The sequence below is a fragment of the Geotrypetes seraphini genome, chromosome 6 (genome assembly GCF_902459505.1).
Source record: "Geotrypetes seraphini chromosome 6, aGeoSer1.1, whole genome shotgun sequence".
In the NCBI taxonomy this organism is placed as follows: Eukaryota; Metazoa; Chordata; class Amphibia; order Gymnophiona; family Dermophiidae; genus Geotrypetes; species Geotrypetes seraphini.
Genome location: NC_047089.1, coordinates 244,540,234 through 244,565,371, shown reverse-complemented (window position 1 = coordinate 244,565,371; position 25,138 = coordinate 244,540,234). Strand labels below are relative to the sequence as shown.

Sequence of the window (25,138 nt, the reverse complement as noted above, 5' to 3'; positions counted from 1 at the left end):
ATTCAGGCCAGCAGTGTGCCAGATTTTAAAAGAAAATGGGATACACATGTGGTATCTCTAGGGGGGTAAATTCAAGGGGGTGAGGTCGTTAGAGTGGGCAGACTTGATGGGCCCTTTTCTGCCGTCATCTTCTATGTTTCTATGAGTACCTGAATTTATAGTACTTAGGCTATAAGCAGTGTTTAAATACTTACGCGCTATTTAATGGGCTCAGCTACCTAGACACCATTGTGGCTTCAGGGCGACAGCAATGTGGCTGCAGCAGTTATTGAAGGGGGTAATTGATCAACTTTTGCCACATGTAAAGCCTTAATTTATGTAAAGGGTTTTATAAAATTACCCCACAGAATATTTGCATAAAAGTCTGCATGGGGCTGAGGACCTATATACTTTTACATGACATATCTGCAAGGATGTTCTGGGATAGAGGTTGGGCCGATACGGAGGCCGCGGGAGGCCAGTTATCTTCCACGGTTGGTACTGAGCCTGGATATTCAAAGCTGGGCCATTTCTGGGGATTGGCATTGAACATCCAGTCTAGTTTGGGCTGGCTAAAATTTAGCAGGCTAAGCCACTTTTAAGCCCTGGCTGGTTAAGTTGTAGCCGCCAAAGATGGGCCAGCTGTTTGTGTGGCCCGATCTGGCCACTAAACTAGGCCTGTCCGCACTTAAAATCAGTGGCTATTGTGCTAGAGAATGACCGCGGGAAACCATTGTGGTGTCATCCTTTAAGGAGAGAGGGAAGAATCAGAATTTGAATGGGTCCAGCCAATGACCCTCAAGCCTGGCCAATGCTGGTGCAGAAGGACTGAGGTTGAGATAGACACTACAGAATGACAGTCTCTGGTATCCAGAGCAGATACTGTGATGTCATAATGCCTCATTCCACCAGTGCCTAAGAATCAATCACATCAGTGATGTCACAATGGCTTCATTATCCTTGGCTCACATAAGAATCAGAGTATGAATGGCCACAACCACTGACCCGCAAGCTTTGCTTTGAAGAATGCTGGTGTAGAAGGACTGAGGTTGAAAGAGACACTAAAGAATGACAGTCTCTGGTATCCAGAGCAGAAATTGTGATGTCATAATGCCTCATTCCTCCAATGCCTAAGAGCCAACCTCATCAGTGATGTCACAATGGCTTGACTGTCCTATACTTGGCTCACATAAAAGAATCATAGTGTGAATGGGCCCAGCCACTGACCCTCAAGCCTTGCATTGAAGAATGCTGGTGTAGAAGGACTGAGTTTGAGAGAGATACTAAATAATGACATAAGACCATAAACGTTGCCATACTGGGACAGACCGAAGGTCCATCAAGCCCAGTATCCTGTTTCCAACAGTGGCCAACCCAGGTCCCAAGTACCTGGTAGAAACCCAAAGAACAGCAGCATTCCAGAGCTGAGATTGTGATGTCATAATGCCTCATTCCACCAATGCCTAAGAGCCAACCTCATCAGTGATGTCACAATGGCTTTGCTGTCCTATACTTGACTCACATAAGAATCAGAGTATGAATGGGCCCAACCACTGACCCTCAAGCCTTGCATTGAAGAATGCTGGTGTAGAAGGACTGAGGTTGAGAGAGACACTAAAGAATGACAGTCTCTGGTATCCAGAGCCTAAGAGCCAACCTCATCAGTGATGTCACAATGGCTTGGCTGTCCTATACTTGACTCACATAAGAATCAGAGTATGAATGGGAAAAAGTTAAGTTTACTCTATAATGGAGGGTTCCAACCCACCCCAACTCCCCCCCCAACGGCAGCGCGAAGAGTATGAAGTAAACTGGGGGGGTTCCCCACTCACACCCCACGTCGGAGCTCTTTAAAAGTCACTTTTTAGGCGGCGCGCTGGTGTCTTGCGCCGAATTGTCGGCACTGCAATGTCAGCACCCTGAAGTCTCGTGCGCGAATGACTATGAACCAAAAGAACAGGTCATCACAGAAAAGGTTACAACTGCCTCTATCGGAACAATATAACCAGACGCTTGTTGCTCTGCTGAAAACAAAGCAAAAAACCTCATTTCAGAGAAATGAAAGTAAGAAATATCATAAGGGTTTCTATGCATTGTTTTCCTATCAGCTTCAGAGTGAATTTGCTTCAGGCAAGCAGAACAAATTGTTCCATCAGGATTACCAAACCAGGAAGGGCTGAACAGAGCTGTTATCTAGATTCCAATCCTACCAATGTCAGCAGGTCCCAAACATTGCAACAATTTTCAAAGCCTTCTTTTTCAATCACATAAACAAATGGGGAAAGCATGCAGAGCAAGGCTCATGAAATGCTTCCAGCCTCTGTGTGTGTTCATGTGTCTGCATTTTCTTTATGAATGTATGCAATTATTATTTTTTTTTTTTTGGAGGGGGGAAGAGATTAAGAACATAAGAAGTTGCCACCACTGGGTCAGACCAGAGGTCCATCGCGCCCAGCGGTTCGCTCCCGTGGCGGCCCATCAGGTCTATGACATGTGAAGTGGTTCCTGACCATTTCTATAACCTACCTCTGCTTCTATCTGTACCCCTCAATCCCCTCAACCTTTAGGAACCTATCTAAACCTTCCTTGAACCCCTGTACTGTGCTCTGGCCTATCACAACCTCCAGAAGCGCGTTCCATGTGTCCACCACCTTCTGGGTAAAAAAGAACTTCCTAGCATTTGTTCTAAACCTGTCCCCTCTCAATTTCTCCGAGTGCCCCCTTGTACTTGTGGTTCCACACAGTCTGAAGAATCTGTCCCTGTCTACCTTCTCTATGCCCTTCAGGATTTTGAAGGTTTCTATCATGTCTCCTCTTCTCTAGGGAGAACAGCCCCAGCTTTTTCAACCTGTCAGCATATGAAAAGTTTTCCATACCTTTTATCAGTTTAGTCGCTCTTCTCTGGACCCCCTCCAGTACTGCCATGTCCTTCTTGAGGTGCGGCGACCAGTACTGGACACAGTACTCCAGGTGCGGGCGCACCATTGCACGATAAAGCGGCAGGATGACTTCCTTCGTCCTGGTCGTGATGCCCTTTTTAATGATACCCAACATTCTGTTCGCTTTCTTTGAGGCTATCGCACACTGTGCCGATGCTTTCAATGTTGAGTCCACCATCACCCCCAGGTCTCTTTCAAGGTTGCTCACTCCTAGCAATGATCCCCCCATTTTGTAGTTGAACTTTGGGTTCTTTTTCCCTACATGCATGACCTTGCATTTCTCTATGTTAAAACTCATTTGCCACTTTTTTGCCCACTCTTCCAGTCTTGTGTTAGGTCCCTTTGTAGGTCTTCGCAGTCTTCCGTGGTTCTAACCCTGCCACAGAGTTTGGTGTCATCAGCAAATTTAATAACCTCACATTTCGTCCCCATCTCCAGGTCGTTAATAAATATATTGAACAGGAGCGGTCCCGGCACCGATCCCTGTGGAACTCTGCTCGTGACCCATTGCCAGTCTGAGACGGTACAGAAATTTGAAAAGAGCAGTTCCCTAACTGGAACCACTCTTCATAGGAAGGTGCACTTATTTCTGTGGAAGCCAGTATCAGATCGGGTCCATTTTCAAACTAAACCAGGTTTCCCCCATGCTATAGACCCCTTTTACACCGACATGGTAGCGATTCTTGCACATCAAATGCAACGCAGCCCATTCGGTTCCTATGCGCTGGGTCACATTTGCCGCACCGGGACTTGCGGCTTTGGTAAAAGGGGCCCAAAGTTTGGTCCCGTTTCATTAAAATTTTGGATTGTTATTTTGCCCTCAGACAGACATTTCTGACCACAGATGCATTACTTCTTTCCAACATTTTATTTTGTTGGAAAGAATAAAATGTAATGCAGTATATACAAAAGTCTTTAAATTAAGAATATATTTGGGTGCCTTTCAATTTTGGAAACGCATTGCTAAACGAGCTTCTCAGATTTCTCATTAACCCATGTTAGGACAATTTTCCTAGCAACATCGTCTACATAACAAACATATGTGGGGTATAAATATTTTTAAATAAAATAAAAACAACCATCCCAAGGGATAAGTAGTAGAGAATGACACATAAGTACATAAGAAATGCCTTCGCCGGATCAGACCCTAGATCCATCCTGTCCGGCGACCCGCACACATGGAAGCCAATCCCGGGGTTCCCTGCTAACACCTTGTTTACCCGTATCCCTCGATGTGATTTGCAAGAAGGTGTGCATCCAACCTGCCCCTTGAATCCCGAACTGGTGGTGTCCGACACAACCCCCTCCGGGAGAGCATTCCAAGCGTCCACCATCCGCTGTGAGAAACAGAACTTTCTGATATTTGTCCTGGGCCTCTTGCCCCTCAGTTTCAGTCCATGATCCCTTGTCCAAGTCACATTTGACAATGTGAATAACGATGTTTCTTGCTCTATTTTGTCAAATCCTTTTAGTATTTTAAAAGTCTCTATCATGTCCCCTTGCAGTCTTCTCTTCTCGAGAGTGAACAATCCCAGTTTTTCGAGGCGTTCATTGTAGCTCAAATTCTCGATGCCTCTTACTAGCTTCGTGGCTCGCCTCTGCACCCTTTCCAACAGGGTTATATCCTTCTTTAGGTATGGAGACCAGTGTTGGATACAGTATTTCAAGTGTGGTCTGACCACTGCTCTGTAAAGCGGCATTATGACGTCCGCCGATCTACTCGTGATTCCCTTCTTTATCATGCCCAACATCCTGTTTGCATTCTTTGCCGCCGCTGCGCATTGAGCCAACGGCTTCAGGGTCTGCTCATACGCAGGTGAGGCTGGACTCATTTAGAGCACTGGTCTTTGACCTGGGGGGCCAGCGTGTGAGTGGACTGCTGGGCACGGTGGACCACTGGTCTGACCCAGCAGCGGCAATTCTTATGTTCAAGAAAGTCGGTAAGGTTCAATTCAGTGGATACAAGCTGATCCATTCCCTGTTGAATATGGAGCTTTTGCTTTTCAGGAATGCAATAATGAGTAGAGATCATTAACGTATCAACATTCTGTAATCCTAATATCTCTCTGAGATATTTCTTAAAAAGAATCACGGAAAATATTAAATGCGTCATTGGAAAATTAACCAAAACGCAGATTTCTGGATCTTGCAACGTTTTCCATCATTTCAAGTTTTAAATGAATATTATGAGAATCTTTAAGTGAAGACGTAGGGAATAGTTGCAAGTTAGACGCACATATACGCATTTTTCCTACAAGCAGACCGCTCCACTGATGAGTCATCTTCATGCAATGGCACCTCCAGACCTGCTGGAACTTTCTGGAGTGGCGGGCAGCTTGTTGGGATAAAGAGTTTGTAAACCCGTTAGTTAGCTCCAGTCTCTTACCAGCAGTTCAGGAAATTATTGAAAACCAACTTATTTAAGAAATGTTTGTAATTTCTAGGTCATTTGTTTTTATTGTCACCGTTTCAATTTTCTTTTCTAAACCGCATAGAACTCCTAAGGCACTGCGGTATATAAATAAATGTTTAGATTTTATTTAACTTCTTTTCTGCTCCGTTTTCCCCAAGGAGCTCAGAACGAGCTACAGGTTAAACATACATAAAATAGAATTAACAGGTTACAATATGACAGTTACAGGACAATTTTACGATACAAGGTTCTGTCCTAATTCGATACATACTTGGGGTCTAATACCAATAAATATAAAATAAAGTTCACAGGTTACAATTTGTCATTGTTATCCTTAACACCGCACGTTTTTCAATAAAAAAATTTTTTCCTAACGTGACACATACTGGTTCTGGTACCAATATACATTTCTTTGTAATCCTATCGGTTGTAGGCAGGCGGTTTAGATAGGTTTCTATCACTTTCCTAAAGCTGAGTCTTTCAAGGGATCTGATCTGCGTGGGCAGTCGACTCCATTGACCCGGTATGAAGTGGAACGTCACAAGGAACGTCGTTTGGTGGTTTGAAGTAGAGAATGACACGGGGATAAATTATGTCCCCGTCACCCCGCCCCGTCCCCGGACCACCATCCTCTGCACCGCCCCGTCCCCACTGTCCCTTTTACCGCCCCGTCTCCGCCGTCCCCTTCACTGTCCCGTCACCGCCCCGTTGTCTCTTTCACCGCCCCGGCCCTATCCCCGTCTTCAGCGTCTTCTCCTCTCCATCCCCCCACCCTCAGCACCCTCCCCGCGGTCCAGCAGCTCCCTCCCACCGGCCAGCCGTGCATTTCCCTCCCTCCCTTCTTTTCCCTTCCCTTTTCTTGTTAAAACGCGCGTTTTCTATAAGGCTAGGAGCTGTATTACAGCCGAAGCCTTGAAGTCGCGTCGGGTTGCCGGCTAGAAAAGTCTCCTCCGATGCAACCGAAAACAGGAAGTTGCGTCAGAGGAGACTTTCTCAGTGTGCAACGCGACTTGACTTCAAGGCTCCGGCTGTAATACAGCTCCTAGCCTTATAGAAAACGCGCGTTTTAACAAGAAAAGGTAAGGGAAAAGAAGGGAGGGAGGGAGATGCAAGGTCAGCCGGCCGGCGAGAGAGAGTGGGCTGCCGCTCGTTCACCGCGCGTTCCAGATGGTTCACCGCCCCGTGCTACCATTCACCGCCCCACGGGGCGGTGAATTGCTTTGTCCCCGAACTTGCGGTGACCATTTTTTTTGGTCACCATTTTGGCGGGTTACCTGCGGCTAAAGGGTAATCGCCACCGTGTAGTGAAGTTCTCTAGTTTGCAGTTGAAGGGCATGACCAGCAGGCGTTTTGAAGCGTATTTTATCCTGGAAGCGGAAGGATCAGTTTGGCACAAACAAAGGAAGCTTTTTAATGTTATCTTATGTGTCAGCACTTCTTTCTGTGCATTTTTTAAATACTAATGGTCTCATTGTAATACATTTGAAAAGGATTATCGGTAACTGCTACTGCGAAAGGTGGAAGCAACAAAGAACCCTGTGATGCATTAAGCACTGTATAATTTGCATGCGAAACACGCTGTATAATTTGCATGTGAAACACGGCGTATAATTTACATACGAAACGCGCTGTATAATTTGTATGCTAAACTGGCTGTATAATTTGCATGCAAAACGCGCTGTATAATTTGTATGCTAAACTGGCTGTATAATTTGCATGCGAAACGCGCTGTATAATTTGTATGCTAAACTGGCTGTATAATTTGCATGCGAAACACGCTGTATAATTTGTATGCTAAACTGGCTGTATAATTTGCATGCGAAACGCGCTGTATAATTTGTATGCTAAACTGGCTGTATAATTTGCATGCGAAACGCGCTGTATAATTTGTATGCTAAACTGGCTGTATAATTTGCATGCGAAACGTGCTGTATAATTTGTATGCTAAAATGGCTGTATAATTTGCATGCGAAACGCGCTGTATAATTTGCATGCTAAACTGGCTGTATAATTTGCATGCGAAACGCGCTGTATAATTTGTATGCTAAACTGGCTGTATAATTTGCATGCGAAACACGCTGTATAATTTGCACGTGAAACACGGTGTATAATTTACATACGAAACGCGCTTTAAAATTTGCATGCTAAACTGGCTGTATAATTTGCATGCGAAACGCGCTGTATAATTTGTATGCTAAACTGGCTGTATAATTTACATACGAAATGCGCTGTATAATTTGCGTGCTAAACTGACTGTATAATTTGCATGCGAAACGTGCTGTATAATTTGCATGTGAAACACGGTGTATAATTTACATACGAAACACGCTGTATAATTTGCGTGCTAAACTGGCTGTATAATTTGCATGCGAAACGCGCTGTATAATTTGCATGCTAAACTGGCTGTATAATTTGCATGCAAAACGCGCTGTATAATTTGCATGCTAAACTGGCTGTATAATTTGCATGCTAAACTGGCTGTATAATTTGCATGCGAAACGCACTGTATAATTTGCATGTGAAACACGGTGTATAATTTACATACGAAACGCGCTGTATAATTTGCGTGCTAAACTGGCTGTATAATTTGCATGCGAAACGCACTGTATAATTTGCATGTGAAACACGGTGTATAATTTACATACGAAACGCGCTGTATAATTTGCGTGCTAAACTGGCTGTATAATTTGCATGCGAAACGCGCTGTATAATTTGCATGTGAAACACGGTGTATAATTTACATACGAAACGCGCTGTATAATTTGCATGCTAAACTGGCTGTATAATTTGCATGCTAAACTGGCTGTATAATTTGCATGCGAAACGCGCTGTATAATTTGTATGCTAAACTGGCTGTATAATTTGTATGCGAAACTGGCTGTATAATTTGCATGTGAAATGCACTGTATAATTTGTATGCTAAACTGGCTGTATAATTTGCATGTGAAACGCGCTGTATAATTTGTATGCTAAACTGGCTGTATAATTTGCATGTGAAACGCACTGTATAATTTGTATGCTAAGCTGGCTGTATAATTTGTATGCGAAACGCGCTGTAAAATTTGTATGCGAAACTGGCTGTATAATTTGCATGTGAAACGCACTGTATAATTTGCATGCTAAACTGGCTGTATAATTTGCATGTGAAACGCACTGTATAATTTGTATGCTAAACTGGCTGTATAATTTGTATGCGAAACGCGCTGTATAATTTGCATGCGAAACTGGCTGTATAATTTGCATGTGAAATGCACTGTATAATTTGCATGCGAAACGCGCTGTATAATTTGTATGCTAAACTGGCTGTATAATTTGCATGCGAAACTGGCTGTATAATTTGTATGCTAAACTGGCTGTATAATTTGCATGCGAAACTGGCTGTATAATTTGCATGTGAAACGCACTGTATAATTTGTATGCTAAACTGGCTGTATAATTTGCATGTGAAACGCACTGTATAATTTGTATGCTAAACTGGCTGTATAATTTGCATGTGAAACGCACTGTATAATTTGTATGCTAAACTGGCTGTATAATTTGTATGCGAAACTGGCTGTATAATTTGCATGTGAAACGCGCTGTATAATTTGTATGCTAAACTGGCTGTATAATTTGCATGTGAAACGCCCTGTATAATTTGTATGCTAAACTGGCTGTATAATTTGCATGTGAAACGCCCTGTATAATTTGTATGCTAAACTGGCTGTATAATTTGCATGTGAAACGCCCTGTATAATTTGTATGCGAAACTGGCTGTATAATTTGTATGCTAAACTGGCTGTATAATTTACATATGAAACGCGCTGTATAATTTGCATGCTAAACTGGCTGTATAATTTGCATGCTAAACTGGCTGTATAATTTGCATGCGAAACGCGCTGTATAATTTGTATGCTAAACTGGCTGTATAATTTGCATGCGAAACACGCTGTATAATTTGCACGTGAAACACGGTGTATAATTTACATACGAAACGCGCTGTATAATTTGTATGCTAAACTGGCTGTATAATTTGCATGCGAAACGCGCTGTATAATTTGTATGCTAAACTGGCTGTATAATTTGCATGCGAAACACGCTGTATAATTTGCATGTGAAACACGGTGTATAATTTACATACGAAATGCACTGTATAATTTGCATGCGAAACTGGCTGTATAATTTGCATGTGAAATGCACTGTATAATTTGTATGCTAAACTGGCTGTATAATTTGCATGTGAAACGCACTGTATAATTTGTATGCTAAACTGGCTGTATAATTTGCATGTGAAATGCACTGTATAATTTGTATGCTAAACTGGCTGTATAATTTGTATGCGAAACTAGCTGTATAATTTGCATGTGAAATGCACTGTATAATTTGTATGCTAAACTGGCTATATAATTTGCATGCTAAACTGGCTGTATAATTTGCATGTGAAATGCACTGTATAATTTGTATGCTAAACTGGCTGTATAATTTGCATGTGAAACACGGTGTGTAATTTACATACGAAATGCGCTGTATAATTTGCATGCTAAACTGGCCATAATTTGCATGTGAAACGCGCTGTATAATTTGCATGCGAAACTGGCTGTATAATTTGCATGTGAAATGCACTGTATAATTTGTATGCTAAACTGGCTATATAATTTGCATGTGAAATGCACTGTATAATTTGTATGCTAAACTGGCTGTATAATTTGCATGTGAAATGCACTGTATAATTTGTATGCTAAACTGGCTGTATAATTTGCATGTGAAATGCACTGTATAATTTGCATGCTAAACTGGCTGTATAATTTGCATGTGAAATGCACTGTATAATTTGCATGTTAAACTGGCCGTATAATTTGCATGCTAAACTGTCTGTATAATTTGTATGCGAAACGCGCTGTATAATTTGTATGCTAAACTGGCTGTATAATTTGCATGTGAAACACGGTGTATAATTTACATACAAAATGCGCTGTATAATTTGCATGTGAAACACGGTGTATAATTTACATACGAAATGCGCTGTATAATTTGCGTGCTAAACTGGCCATAATTTGCATGTGAAACGCGCTGTATAATTTGCATGCTAAACTGGCTGTATAATTTGCATGTGAAATGCACTGTATAATTTGTATGCTAAACTGGCTGTATAATTTGCATGTGAAACACGGTGTATAATTTACATACGAAATGCGCTGTATAATTTGCGCGCTAAACTGGCCATAATTTGCATGTGAAACGCGCTGTATAATTTGCACTCGAAAAACGCTGTATAATTTACGCACTAAACTGGCTACAGTCAATCTTTATTCAAACGTCAGCGTGGGAAGCTTTGTGCATCTAGGCCTCGGTGCTTACAGGGACAATCTAGTAGCTTCCCAAGAACACAGGAGTTGCTCCTGCTACTGACCAGTGATGCAGACATAGTAATGGGTGTGGGGGGCAGTCCGCCCCGGGCGCCATGTTTGTGGAGGCACCGGAACCCCTCCTCTCTCCGCACCTGCCTCTTCCCACTCCTCCTCTCGCCACACGCGCCCCCCCCATTCTCTTCACCGCCACGAGCAACAACTTCAACGTGCTCCTCTTGACTGCGTCATCTCTCCCGCTGACGTCACATCCAGATGCCGCGCAAAGGAAGTGGCGTCAGAAGGAGAGGGAACGGGGTCGCGAGGAGCACGTTGAATTTCTTGTTGCTCGTGGCGGTGAAGGGAAGGGGGGCGGGCACGCGCATGGCATGGGGGATTGGGAAAGGAGCAAGGGGGCCGGGGACCAAGGTGGGGGAGGGGCACCACCGCCCCGGGAGCCTCTCACCCTCGCTACGCCACTGCTGCCGACGGCAACTGCGCAGGCAGAAGCAAAAGTTAGAAGTTGCAGCAATCCATCACAACCTGCAACTGACTGTGCGGCTTAGAAGAAATTCGAGAGGGTTGCCAATTGTGGCACTGTCATGGTTTGTTGACCGTTTACAGCTGTGGCATAGTGCCAAAAGAGAGAGAACAAAAGACACAGGAATGTCCTGCAAAGTCCATCTAATATAAAATAAAACCAAGAGCCATCAATTATTTCTAGAAAATAAAATTGTCTTTTTTCGTTCCTATAGAGCAGGGGTAGGGAACTCCGGTCCTCGAGAGCCGTATTCCAGTCGGGTTTTCAGGATTTCCCCAATGAACATGCATGAGATCTATTTGCATGAACTGCTTTCAATGCATATTCATTGGGGAAATCCTGATAACCCGACTGGAATACGGCTCTCGAGGACCGGAGTTCCCTACCCCTGCTGTAGAGGAATCAACACACTTAAGGCAGCGGAAGGCCTTAATTGCTCTGCAGAAAGCCTTCCTGATGAGTGAAACGCTCTGCATTCTGATCATCTATCTCTGCATTCAGCTCTCTGTTCATTAAAAACAAGTTGCTCACCAGCACAGTTCCCCAAACACCTTTCGTATTAACCTTCTCCGTTCAGAAGTCAAACTCGATGGTGTGCGGTTAATGCAGAACAAAAATAAGACTTCTCCTTTCCCTTTTGTGCACATCTTCACTGGTGCGTACTTTGCAAGTGGTCCTTCACATGGGCGGAATTTGGGCAGGATGCAAATTTACACACATACATTACAGAATACGATACCCTTGTATGTATAGAATACAGTAAGTGGCAGGGTGAAGTTTCTATCACAGGCCAGCAGAGGGAGCCTGAGCAGTGGTGTGTGTGGAGCTCATTTGCATAAGAGCTACAAAGGCACATGGGAGCTGTCTATTCACCCTGAGTGGAAAAGGATGCTTAAAAGAACAGCTCCAGGAAAGAAAGCTAAGAACATCAAGAGCTTCATTGGGAGCCTGGACAATCCGGAGGAGGAGGAGGAGGAGGAATAGGAGGAATAGGAATGCTGGCTTAGGCCCTAACACCCAGTAAGCCCTCAATATCAGTATTAACCGGTGCTGACAGGGGGAGTTAGTGCATTAGAGAAGCTAACCAGTACTGACAGAGGGCATGGTGCAGTAGAGAGACTGTCCCTGTACTAGCCTACCTGGTAGAGCTTGGAGTGACTGAAGAGTACTCAGGCTTGATGATCAGCAGATGGCTCAATGAGAGCACCTGAGGGACTAGGAGAGTCCTCAAAGAGAGTTGGTAACCAGCAGAGGAGTGAAGTAGTCAGTGACCAGGAGAGTACCCCAGGCTTGATGAACGGTGGAGGGACCAGTGAAGAGCACCCAGGACTGGTGGGGACCCAAGATGCCGGGAAGCAGAGGACCAACGGTGGCCCCACAAAAGCTTAGGGGGACTGACTTTAGGTATCTGTCCAATCAAAGTCTTAGGACACTCCCAGTGCATCCCAGAATTCACTAGGAAGGAGGCCTAAGACTCCAGTTGACTCAGGTGCCTAAAGCCACTCCTACGGTAGGGGCCTTAGCCACCTGAGCCAATAAGGACCTTAGGCTCCTCCCTGATGCAATCCAAGATGCACTGTGAAGGCCTGCCATTCTGAAGAGGTGGGCCTGCCGGTTTGGACAAGTTCCTGGAGGAAAAGTCCATAGTCTGCTATTGAGACAGTTATAGAGAAATCCACTGAATGCCCTGGATCAGTAGCACAAAATGTTGCTACTATTTGGGTTTTTTCCACGTACTTATGATATAGATTGGCCACTGTTGGAAACAGAAAACTGGGCTAGATGGGCCACTGGTCTGATCCAGTATAGCTAGTCTTACGTTCTGAGGCAGCACTGGAGCAATTTCAAGCAGTGAATCTCATTGGCTGGCAGGGATTGGGCACTCCCGCCATCCATTCAAGAGGTACCCTGGGTTGTGGAGAGGGCTTGAGCCCAAACTAGTGTGTGTGTGGGGGGGGGGGGGAGCCAGCTAAGTCACAGGTGGGGGGGGGGGAGCCAGCTATGTCACAGGTGCAGACTTTTATCACCCCTGACAAAGGACAGTCACTGGAACAGATAAGCTAGATGAGAGGTTCAGAGGGTGAAATTAGGAAATCTTTCCCCTCTGGGGGTAAAGTGAAGGCTGGAGGCACTGCTGTTTAAGAGGTTCAAGAAATGGGTTGGAAGCTACAGGAAACAGGAAGAAACGTCTCCCCAAGTCCCCCAAGCAACAATGGCTTGGATTTATGTAACTCTTAGAAAAAGGATTCTGAAGTATTTGTGACCGAAAAGTTCATAAGCATTCATGCAGTCACCTCCAGGTTCTGGAATAAGTGAAAGTTTCCGAAGCAAAGGGACAAGAGGGAACAATGAAGGGTTGGAGCGAGCATTTTGTTCCTTTTGCAGACCTTTTTACTATACAAGCGAAAGCTGCCGCTGCTGCCTTCTAGCAGGGGGCGGCTGTCTGCAGCTCAGTTGGTGAATTTGAAGAACTCTGATTTGGCCATTTTCAAGGGGAACTGGTTTAAAAAATGCACTTCTAGCCCAACCACCTGTGAGGGCAGGAACAGAATTTACCACACTCTCTCGTTATAAATGTCGGCTCTTCCTTATTATGACTGGGATAGCTATGCAGATGATTAACACGTAATTGGAAAAATCATGATGGCCTCAATTTTCCTTTTTGGTGGGCGAACCTATGCTCCAGTTTTAGGTATGAAAGAATGAATGTCGAAATGCTAGGGCATAGTAATGTATGGAGCCCGTTGACATCCTTTATTACTTCTCTGTAGTAGTTCTTATCTTTAATTTCTGTGCTATTCCTTACACATCCAGGGTGGGAGGGAAGGATGGGGGCGGATTTATAATATTGTATTATTGAAAGAATATATATATATATATTTGTGTTATTGATTAATTAATGGATGGGTGGGGGGGGGGGAGGATAAAATGAATAATGTTAGAATATCCGTAAGTTGAATGTGCTTTTCTTGACTTAACTTATGTTCTTATACCTGTGTATGATACTGTTAATATTTGAAAATTAATAAAGATTAAAAAAAAAAAAAAAACTTACCACACTCTCGTGCTTTGTCTGCCGTTCCATGTCAACCATGCTAGGTTTCATCATGCTACTTACTATTTTTGCCACATCGTGTTATACTAGGTTAACCTTGCTTGTAATACTATGTTTCGCCGTATTATGCTGTTTTTATGTATATTTTATTTATTTAAAAATGTATATACCGCATATGACCTACGTATCATAAAATAACATCAAAAGGCATAAATCAAATCTTTACCTCGACTATGCACACAGCCGCATCTTGATCACATTCGCACTCCATTGCACAAAAGCGTCAACAAACAAATAGGTTTTCAAGTGTTTCTTAAAACCCAGTCTGGGTAAAGAAAACCGCAAGGTTCCAGTCAAGCTATTCCCAAAGCTTGACCCCCCACCCCCACCCCTTACCAACACCATAGCATCTTGGATCTTGGAATGAACAATAGACTTCTTTTTCAAGGGTCCCACGACAACAAGAGGGCATCCGTTGAAAATCAGGGGCGGGAAACTACGAGGTGACACCAGGAAATTCTTTTTCACTGAAAGAGTGGTTGATCGCTGGAATAGTCTTCCACTACAGGTGATTGAGGCCAGCAGCGTGCCTGATTTTAAGGCCAAATGGGATCGGCACATGGGATCTATTCACAGGGCAAAGGTAGGGAAGGGACATTAAGGTGGGCAGACTAGATGGGCCGTGGGCCTTTATCTGCCGTCTATTTCTATGTTTCTATGTTACTGAAAGGATTCCGAGGAAGGCGTCAATGGTGAGGGGAGCTGCCATGGCAAATTCAAAATTAAATCAGCACCACACTCGCACCAGGCGGGGATCGACAGAGGAGCCGCAGCGTCTGCCGCCGCTGCACCTTTTCAAACCCTCCCCAGCACTTCCGCCATCGTTGGTAAGTTTTTAAAGTCCTGAAAAGCCGTCGGCCCTGAAGTATGCAGGCGACATACTTCACGGCCGATGGCTTTTCAAACCCCCCCAGCACTGCCGTCGCTGTACCTTTTAAAACCCTCCACCCCCCCCCAGCATTGCCGCCATCGTTGGTAAGTTGTTTTTTTTTTGTTTTTTTTTTAAACCTGGTGGTCCAGCGGTATCCCTACCTTGCTAGAAGGCTCTCGCGGCTGCCAACGCTGGAGGAAGCTTTGTTGTTAAGGCCTGGCTTCTTTGGGCAGCAGCTTCAGGCCTTCCTCTCTGGCGGGTTCTGCCTACTTCCTGTTTTCATGAAGACAGGACCCGCCAGAGAGGAAGACCTGAAGCTGGCAACAGCAATTAATTGTGAATGCTGCTGCTGCTGGCCGATGAAATTCAAGGAGGAAAGGGAGCAGAGGGGGAGAGAATGGTAGGACATGGAGGTAAGGAGGAAGGTATGGAGGGCAGTGAATGGAAGAGGCAAGACAGAGGGTGAACAGTAGATAAAAGGGTTAGAGAGAGGGAGATAGACACTGAATGGAAGTGTGGTGGAGAGGAGGGACAGCTGCTGAATGTAAGTCTGAGGGACAGGGGGAGCAGATGTTGGAAAGAAGTGGGGAGGAGACAGAAAAAAGGGCACATGTGAGGGAAGAGTTAGAAATAAAGATAGACAGACAGGGGCCAGGGAGAAACACAGACAGAAAGAATGACAGACAGCGTCCAAGGAGAGAGAGACAAATAAAAAAACAAACAAACCAGACAGACAGACATCTACTCTAGCACCCGTTTATGTAATGGGCTAACACCCACAGAAAAAAAACAAACACACATACAGCAGGCAAAGAGACAAACACCAAAACAAACACAGACAGAGAGACCACAGGGAAGTGGGGTGGGAGGGAAATGCTGCAGCACAGGGAAATGGAGGGAGGAGGGAGGGAATGCTGATGTAACTACTGCACAGGGAAGTGGAGGGGGGTAGAGAAATGCTGCTGCATAGGGGGCAGGGAGAGAGACAGATAGAAAGAAAGAGAGATAGTGGGAGGGAGGGAGACAGAAAGAAAAGAAGAAAGAGACAGGGGCAGGGAGAGAGACAGAAAGAAAGAAAGACAGCGGCAGAGAGAGACAGAAGTAAATAAAGACAGACAAACATATATTCTAGCACCTGTTAATGTAACGGGCTTAAAGACTAGTAAATAATATAATAATCCTTACTTACTCACAAGCTCTTCAGGTCAGCTCAGGATCATTGTTCTCCTTTTCTGAAGAACTGTCTTCACTAAGATCATTGTAACTGGGGGGAGGAATGAAGAATATGTAAGGGAAGCATTTACAATGGAGCAGTCCATAAAGATTTGTTGTGAACAGCAAGCTCTGCTTCAGTCCACGTCTAAACTTGCACCTTCTGGTTTTGTATTCAGCCCCTGATGCAGCCCTTAAGGGGTCAAAACATGGCCATGTTGGGCTTTTAGACAGTGTTTTATTACGTTTGATCTGTTTGGGGGGGGGGGGGGTTAGCTGGCAAAGAATCTCTAAACCAAACTTTTATCCAATAAAACCTTTTTTTTTTTTTTTAGTTTTAAACCTTATTAAGCCATATAAAAGCAGTACAAAAGCAGAAAAAACATGACAAGAAAACCCCAAACACAACAACACTAACTCACCCATATTCTTTGGTACATACTTATAGAAAACAGAACAAAACTACACCCCTCCCCCCTACCATTCCCACCCTCTAACCCCCCCCTTCCCCCCGGAAAAGGATGTGTGCATCTGATGCAGCCAAAAACCACCCAAAGAAGTCCACTCAAGAAGGTAAAAGTCCTGAATCAGGCTGTGCATGAAGCCAGGTTTCAAATGCTTTTAACACTTAAAAATTCACATGACCCCCTGATTAGGGCTACCAGACGTCTGGATTTCCCCGATCATGTCCTCCTTTGGACATGTCCAGGGGTCTGGAAAAGCTTTTCAAAACCTGACACTTTGTCCGGGTTTTGAAAAGCCTCCTCAATTTGCATCGGCGGGTGGGGCTAGGGCAGGATTGGGGGCGGGATTAGAGCATTACAGGGCAGGGATGGGCGGAACTGGGGGGGCGGATCTAGGGATCTGGATTTTCCAATTGGAAAATCTGGCAACCCTACCCCTGATGATGGAGACAAAGCTGTTTTCACTCTCCGCCCTTCTTTCATCCACATCCTCTTTCCCAGCAAGTTAGCGACAGCAGTAGCAGTAAGTACAAGATCCAATGTGTCGGTGAGTACTCACAGCTTTCTTACTGGGAAAGAGGAAGATGACATGGATGAAAGAGGGGCGGGGAGAGTGGAGGTAGTTTTCTTGTCATCACCTGGAACTCATCTGAATTTTTTAGTCTTAAAATAGACTTCTCCCTCTGTATTCGCTATGATAGGGGATTAACAGACCCACGAATATAGAAAAACCGCAAATAACTTTTTCATATGTTATTTGTTGGGTTTTTTTGTGTTTTTAATTCTTTATTCATTTTGAAAACTTACAGCAAGTGTACAGGAATATATCATTAGTAATAACACTTGTAATTCTCATATAATTCTAAAAACATAAAAATTATATCCCCTCCCACCTACCTTCTTTCAAATATTATAATCAATTATATCATAAATATAATTATAAACATATAATTTAGTGAAATTTCCAGAAAAACTCCCCCCCACCCCCCCTATGTGTACATATATACATCCAAGGAAAATGTTGTTTACTCATTACAATATCGTTCCAATGGCCCCCAGACCTTTATAAAATTATTATAGTTCCCTTTCTGTATTGCAATTGCTCTTTCCATCTTAAAAATATGGCATACCGAATTCCACCAAAATGTATAATTGAGATTAGTATAATTTTTCCAGTTATTGGTGATATGCTGAATAGCAACCCCAGTCAAGATTAATAATAGTTGGTTATTATGTGCTGATATCTGACTTTTTTCCCTCATAGACATGCCAAACAGAATAGTATCATAGGATAATGCAACATGGTTTTCTAATAGACAATTTATTTGAGTCCAAATTGAATTCCAAAATAATCTTATACAGGGACAATAGTAAATTAAATGGCGTTGAAATCTCTTATAGTTGGATCCGCTCCAGGTGGTGATGGTTTTACAGTAGAATTTTATAAATCTTTTCAAATTCTCCTTTTACCTCATTTGTTAAACTTATTATTTGTTGTTTTCTATTAAAAACCATTGTGAATATGGTAAAACCGTGAATAACATGGTGCGGGACCTGGCCTTTTCCTGAAGGAGAGGCAAAACACGGTGAAGAAAGTGCCGGGAATCAGCGATTTTCTCTGTAAACGCTTGGCATCAGCGATTTCCCTATTCAAGCTGATGTATTTTTGGGGGAGGAGCCAGCATGCTAAAAACTGCGAATAATCGAAACCGCGATTGCTGAAACTGCGAATACGGAGGGAGAAGTGTAAGGTCTTTTTTAAAATTGTTATCAATTTACCAATATACTTTAAGCATATAATGTTTGATAAAGAAAAGCACAACCAATGAAGCAAATATCAATTAAAAAATTTACAGGGAATAAAATGCACAATATAGAGGAACCCCCAAATTAGAAAATCCCCAAAGTTGGGAAATAAGAAAAGAAAATATAAAGGAAAGCCAAATTACATCTAAATTCAATATAGCCCCAAATACTCCCAATCTTAACTTTCAGTGCGAGTCAGTAAAAGTAGGTCGAGCTGTTTAGCATTCAGAAGAATTTTCAATTGATCTGGTTCAAAGAACTGTATATTTTACTGAAGAAATAACTACCATGCGTTCATAAGGAAAATGTACCTGAAAAGTAGCCAGGCCCAGACGCTCAAAATAAGAGTGGTTAAAACCAGTCTTACTTGCAAGAAAGCGCCACATACTACGCTCAAACATTCAAAATACTGAAGGGAATAGACTTAATAGATAAAGACAGACTGTCCAAGGTAGGGAGAACAAGAGGGAACTCTCTAAAGTTGAAAGGGGACAGATTCCGTACAAACGTAAGGAAGTTCTTCTTCAGTCAGAGAGTGGTGGAGAGCTGGAACACTCTTCCAGAGTCTGTTATAGGGGAAAACATCCTCCGGGGTTTCAAGACTAAGCTGGACAAGTTCCTGCTAAACTGGGATGTTCGCAGGTGAGGCTGGACTCATTTAGAGCACTGGTCTTTGATCTGGGGGCTGCTGCATGAGCGGACTGCTGGGCAGGATGGACCACTGGTCTGACCCAGCAGCGACAATTCTTATGTTCTTATGTTCTCCGGGGCTTCTACCGATAGCAGCCACCAAGAACCCTATGCAAATGCATTACAAGGAGCTCATTAGTATATATGTTTAAATCTGTTTATTATGAAATAGACATGTACATAAAAAAATCAGAAGTTCAGATGGGATTGTTACAGCAAACTAATACTTCAGCAATTAAGGATAGTCTAGGTTGCAAAGGCAATGTGAAATTATGGAAAATTATGAGGACTTCTAACTTGAGAATAGTGAATTTTCCAAAATGTTCTCTGCTTTCTCCTGAGATATTACTTAGAAAATATCTCAAAGAGATTCCAGAAATGAGCGATGCTGATACTACTGTTTTGAATAGATGTTTCCATCTCCAGTGAGAGGGTCAGAAAGCCAAGAGCGAGGTATACCTGATGGATCTAATCAGAAGAAAGATCCATTGGAAAATGTTACCTTATTTTTCGAAACAACTCAGGATGAAATTTCTGAACGTGCCACACTCTTGGTTACTTTCGCCTCAGAGTCTTGTAAAAAAATATTGTTTAAAAAAATTATTTCTTGAAAAAAGATTTCTTGTTTTGTGAGCAGAAACTACAAATGTTTCCGGATGTTTGTATCCAATACAGACAGAAACATTTTCTTCAGTATAAGTCTCGAGTACTATCACTGGGAGCAACTTTTTTCCTAAAATTTTTCTGCTAAATGTATGGTTACTTATTTAAATATACTCGAACACAAGCAGAATATCAAAAAATAAAGTATAGCCACCAACAGATATTCTTAAGTTATAGCCCCTTCCCAGAGACTTAAATAGAGCAGGTATCAAAAATACAGAGAAAAGACCCCGAGAACAAACTCCGGAAACTACTATGACAAGTGCAAGGTTGTCATAGATCACACATCCTCGGTCCAAGAAAAACTCCATTTAAGTTCAATATATATCAAAATTTTTAAAGTTTTCAAAATATAGTGGTACCTTGGTTTATGAGCATAATCCGTTCCAGGATCATGCTCGTAATCCAAAATGCTCGTTTTTCAAAGCAAAGTTCCCCATAGGCTTTAATGCAAACTCAGAAGATTCGTTCCACAACCGAAGTTTGCAATGGTGGCCCAGGGGTGAGTACCTGCCTGCGGGTGCTGCACAGCGATTCCAAAGTGGTGCCTTCCTTGCCTCGGGGTCCCCATGCGGCTGCCCTCCTGCTTCAGCGATGCCTCTGCCGTCCGTCAGCGCTCTCCCGGCTCCCATCTAAACCGGCCGCCATCCTGAATGAGCATGCGTGCGACTTCTCTCTCCTCTCCTAAGTAAGCCGCTCCCCCGACAACACGCTCACCACGTACAAGAACGTCCTGCAGGACGAAGCAGGAGGGCAGCCGCATGGGGACCCCGAGGTAAGGAAGGCACCACTTTGGAATCGCTGTGCAGCACCCGCAGGCAAGTACTCACCCTTGGGCCACCATTGCTGAGTGCTCGTTTATCGGGGCAGTGCTCGGTTTACGAGACAAAAGTTTGCTGAGTGTTTTGCTCGTCTTGCAAAACACTCGCAAACCGGTACACTCGTAAACCGAGGTACCACTGTAATTTAAATAGAATCAAAACCCGCACTTGTCTTATGTATCCTCTGGTGTAGGCAAGATCACCGCAGCGCAGTGAAAAAACTCCTGGTGCTGATTTCTTTCAATATAACATTGCACTGGAAGTAATCTTAGTATTCCCGACAGGCCCTGTTTCAGGGTCAAGTTGCATCAGGGGAATTTATTTGAATAACGAGCTCCTGCTTCAAAGATCTTCATCCAGAAAAACTGGCGTTAGTTCTTGGTAATTTCCTGCGTGTGCTACAAACGCTAGTAAAAGGAGCCCTCAGTTTCAAGTTAAGGTCATTTTCCATCTCAATACAACTTTAAACACAACACTTTGACTGTTTCTTAACATCTCACAAGCAAAGAATCTGTACTTTCTTAAACTACTGATATCCTAATTTCTCAAAATATACCCCATCCCTCTCCTCTCCTACCCACCCAAACCCCAAATATTCTAGAGCATTTCGGGAAGGATTTTTTATTTATCTAAATCAGGGGTCTCTAAACATTTCGCCATGCGAGCCACGTTGGGTACTTCTGCACTTTTCAGCGGGCTGTAGTTAAAAAAAAAAAAAGATTAGTCACAGCGCCAGAGCTACCTACAACGCCGCAAATTGACACTGTTGATCGAGGCCGAACAAGTATGAAGAAATACCGTAAAGTATACAATTACAATTCAGTATTAAATAAAGTTGTGAATAATACTAACATAATATGGAATATCAATATATTTTGAACACAATTTTAATTAATGCATTTGAAATCTATCAACACCTCATTTTTATTTTTGCGGATTCTCATTGGAAAATTAGTCCATTTGGTGCATTTCTGCACAATTCTTTCGCGAGCTGGATAAAATCATATTGCGGGCCGTACTCTGGAGATCTAAATAACCTATTATCCCTTGTAAGTCTCCATCCAATTAACGCTTTGAAAAAGAATCTCTCTTGTTCCAATCATAAATCATTCCATCCCAAATTTAAAGAAGGATCGACTGTCCAGAGGAGTTGTGTTCTGATATTCCCCAAAACACTATGCCAACAAAAAGTAAAATGTCACAACTAAATCTCCCGCCCTCTATTAAATCGATAGATATGGGTAGTCTAGGTTCCACCTTCCTTAAGGTCAATGAAGCTGGATTGCAGTTTGGAAGAGGCTACAAGCTTTTGGAGACAAGGATTGGATCTATACCTCCCATGTAGATACAAAATGTTGTTTTTACGTTGAAGACACAATTTGGAATGATTTAGTTCTAGCAACATCAGAGAACGGAACCGTGTCTGCCGAGCCCAATAACACGGTGTGGCTGTGTCCAAAATCCCAAAAATTATTTTCTTCCCCAGTGTCCCGGCCTTTCATTACAAAAGGCGATGTCCGCGATGAGACAGATGAAAGGGCTCATAGTTGACCAGAAGTAAGTCTGCTGGCGAGAATGTAATTGATCGATCAAAGGGAGGCCCTGATGAAGGAGCCTGATCAAAAATCTAATAAAGGCTTTATCCTAGACACTAGGGACATAACACATTACAGCGCAACACGTCTTTACAATTGAGAGTTATGAGTGGCGTTCAATAACTTATGTACTTCAGTAGGAAAGAAGAGTTTTCAAACAATTTTGATTTCTCAATATAATTCCCTGATAGCTCTCATCCACTTTTCCTGCAAGGACTTTGGAAAGAATTCTTCTGTATGATCTTCAAACCAAGAATTCTATGAGCGTCGGAGCTTTTACTGCCGTGGCCGGTAACGCAGCTTCATAGGGGGGAGGGGGTAAATTTGCACATGCACATACTATTGGTAAAGAGTGAACACTCTTTGAAAACCCCATCTAGTACCTTTTCCTCTCTCTGTCCACTTCCATCGTCTGCTCCCCTCTTTCTCTCCTCCCATTTCCTTCCTGCATTTGCTCCCTTATCTCTCCCATCTGCACTTCCATCCAGCATAGGCTCCCCCTCTACCTGCCACACTACCATCCAATGTCTGCCCCTTCTCCCTCCCCCTTCTCTCCACTTTCATCGTCTGCCCCTTCTCCCCACTTCCATCATCTGCCCTCTTCTCTCTCCCCTTTGTCCCCACTTCCATCATCTGCCCCCTTCTCTCAATCTCTCCATCCACCACAGGCCCATCTTTCTCCCTTCCTCACCTTCTGATTTTGGCAACAAGATCAGCAACGCCCCCCCCCACCCCGCGTTGACACTTAAGATCGGCAACAGGCCTCCTTCTACCCCTGGCATCAACAGAACTTCAGATCGGCAACGCGGTGCTCAGTCAAAAGCGGAAACAGGAAGCTGAATCAGAGGGAAGCTTTTGACGTGAGCACTAGAGAATGACAAGGGGGAAAAAATCTGTCCCCGTCACTGCACCGTCCCCTTCACCGCTCCGTCTCCGCCATTCCCTTCACTGCCCCGTCACCGTCCCCGCAGCATCCATACAAGCCTCAGTACTGCAATATTTAGCTTATTCCTTCCTTATAAATCAAAGTTCTGGCTGCTGAACTGGAGAAAGAGATGTTCAGCTGGCAGGGCTTTGTTTATAAATTTTTATCAACACAACTAATATACTACTTTATCCTGAAGCAAAAAAAAAAGAAAAAGAAATAGAATTTTTTTTTTCTACCTTTGTTGTCTGGTTTCTGCTTTCCTCATCTTCTCATTCAATTCCTTCCATCCACTGTCTCTCTTCTCTCTGTGTCTTCCATTTGCTCTGTTACTGTGCCTCTCCCTTTCTCCTCCCTTCCAAATTGGTCTGGCACCCATCTTCTTCCCCATAGTCTGGCATCTCTGTCTTCTTCCCTTCCAGCATCTTCTCCCCACTCTCTGTTCCCCATTTCTCTTCAGCGTCTTATAAAGGGCATTACAATAATTTATACAAGAAATTACCAAAGAATGCATTAGTGTATTCAGGGATGCTGGGTCTAATAGTTTGGAAAGGTAACGTATCATTCTAAGGTGGTGGAAACATTTCTGGACCACCATACTAATATGATTGTGATAGGAGAATTTACAGTCAAAAGTGACTCCTAGTAGCTTTAAAGTGGGTTCGGCTTTAATTGGGAGGGATTCAAATTTCAAGGGTGCCTGAAGAGTTATTCCCTCTTTAAAGAGAAAAATAATTAGTTTAGATTTATTAATGTTAAGGGACTAGAATAGATGTGTGTGTCTGTCTTTCTTTCTTTCTGTCTCTCTCTTTCCTCGGCTGTCCACCACCACCCCTTGCCTGCTCCCCCTGTCCAGAAGCAGCCCTTCTCCCTTCGTTTTACCTCCCCTTGTCCTGTATTTCTCTATTGCGCCATGCCTGCCTGTCTCTCCATGGCCCCCTTCTATTTCCCCCCCTCCCAGAGCACAGCATGATTGCTGTCTGCCCCCCCAGCATACCCCTCCCCCAAAGCAGCCCCCTTTCCCTCTCCCCCTCCACTTCTTACTCGCAATGGACACCTCGCAGCACCTGCACGACAAACTCCTGCTTTTGCTGAGACAAACCGCCACTCAATCCACTGCACGCGCCCCAAGCCGGTGCATGCACCACAAGCCGCCCCAAGCCAGCGCACATGCTGCAAGCCGTCTCATGCCCACACACGAGCCGCAAGCTGTCCCGTGTGCTGCAAATGGGAAGCACAAAGCACGGCGTCCTAAGTGTGCATGCGCGCTTAGGGTTTTATTATAGAGGATAATCTCAGAAATACAACTTTGACGGCACATTTACCAAAAAACCGGTCATCATGATTTATGATGTGTAAGTTCTACGGCAGCCAAGACCCCATAAATAAAAGCATCGCACATTGAAAAAGCCATAAAAATAAAAAAAGACGGGATGAAATTGATCCAAGTTTTGCTGAGAGCTAATGAGACTTTTCAGAATTCCACGGGGCCCTAATAGCAGACTTTGTACAACATAAAGGAATTTGAATAGATAAATTGCTTGAATATTTGAGGTAGGGGGAAAAAAAAGCCATTGTTATGGTGGCCATCACTGGGATGATGGCTTACACTCATCACAACAAAGAGAGCTTTCATACGCTGTGAGGAATGAAGCAAAAGCGGCTCATTAAAGGATAACGTGGAATATGAATGTTAAAATGAAAAATCACCTGCAAAAAATAAAGAGACTACCGACTGATCGACTCGGCCTCTTTCCACACAAATAGGTCTGTTAAGATT

At 43.6% G+C, this 25,138-nt stretch overlaps 1 protein-coding gene across 7 annotated transcripts in view; it reads right to left on the bottom strand.

Annotated features, from left to right (window-relative positions):
• The window catches only part of CTPS2 (CTP synthase 2), a 212,586-nt gene that overhangs the window by 10,254 nt on the left and 177,194 nt on the right, over positions 1–25,138 (bottom strand). For 6 of the 7 annotated variants that reach the window (XM_033948181.1, XM_033948183.1, XM_033948184.1 and 3 more), the window contains one exon: positions 16,372–16,446. In XM_033948181.1, coding sequence (XP_033804072.1) covers positions 16,383–16,446 — 64 coding nt within the window. In that variant the 3' untranslated portion in view covers positions 16,372–16,382. The remainder of the gene's footprint in view (positions 1–16,371; positions 16,447–25,138) is intronic. The other variant, XM_033948179.1, reaches the window with a different exon arrangement.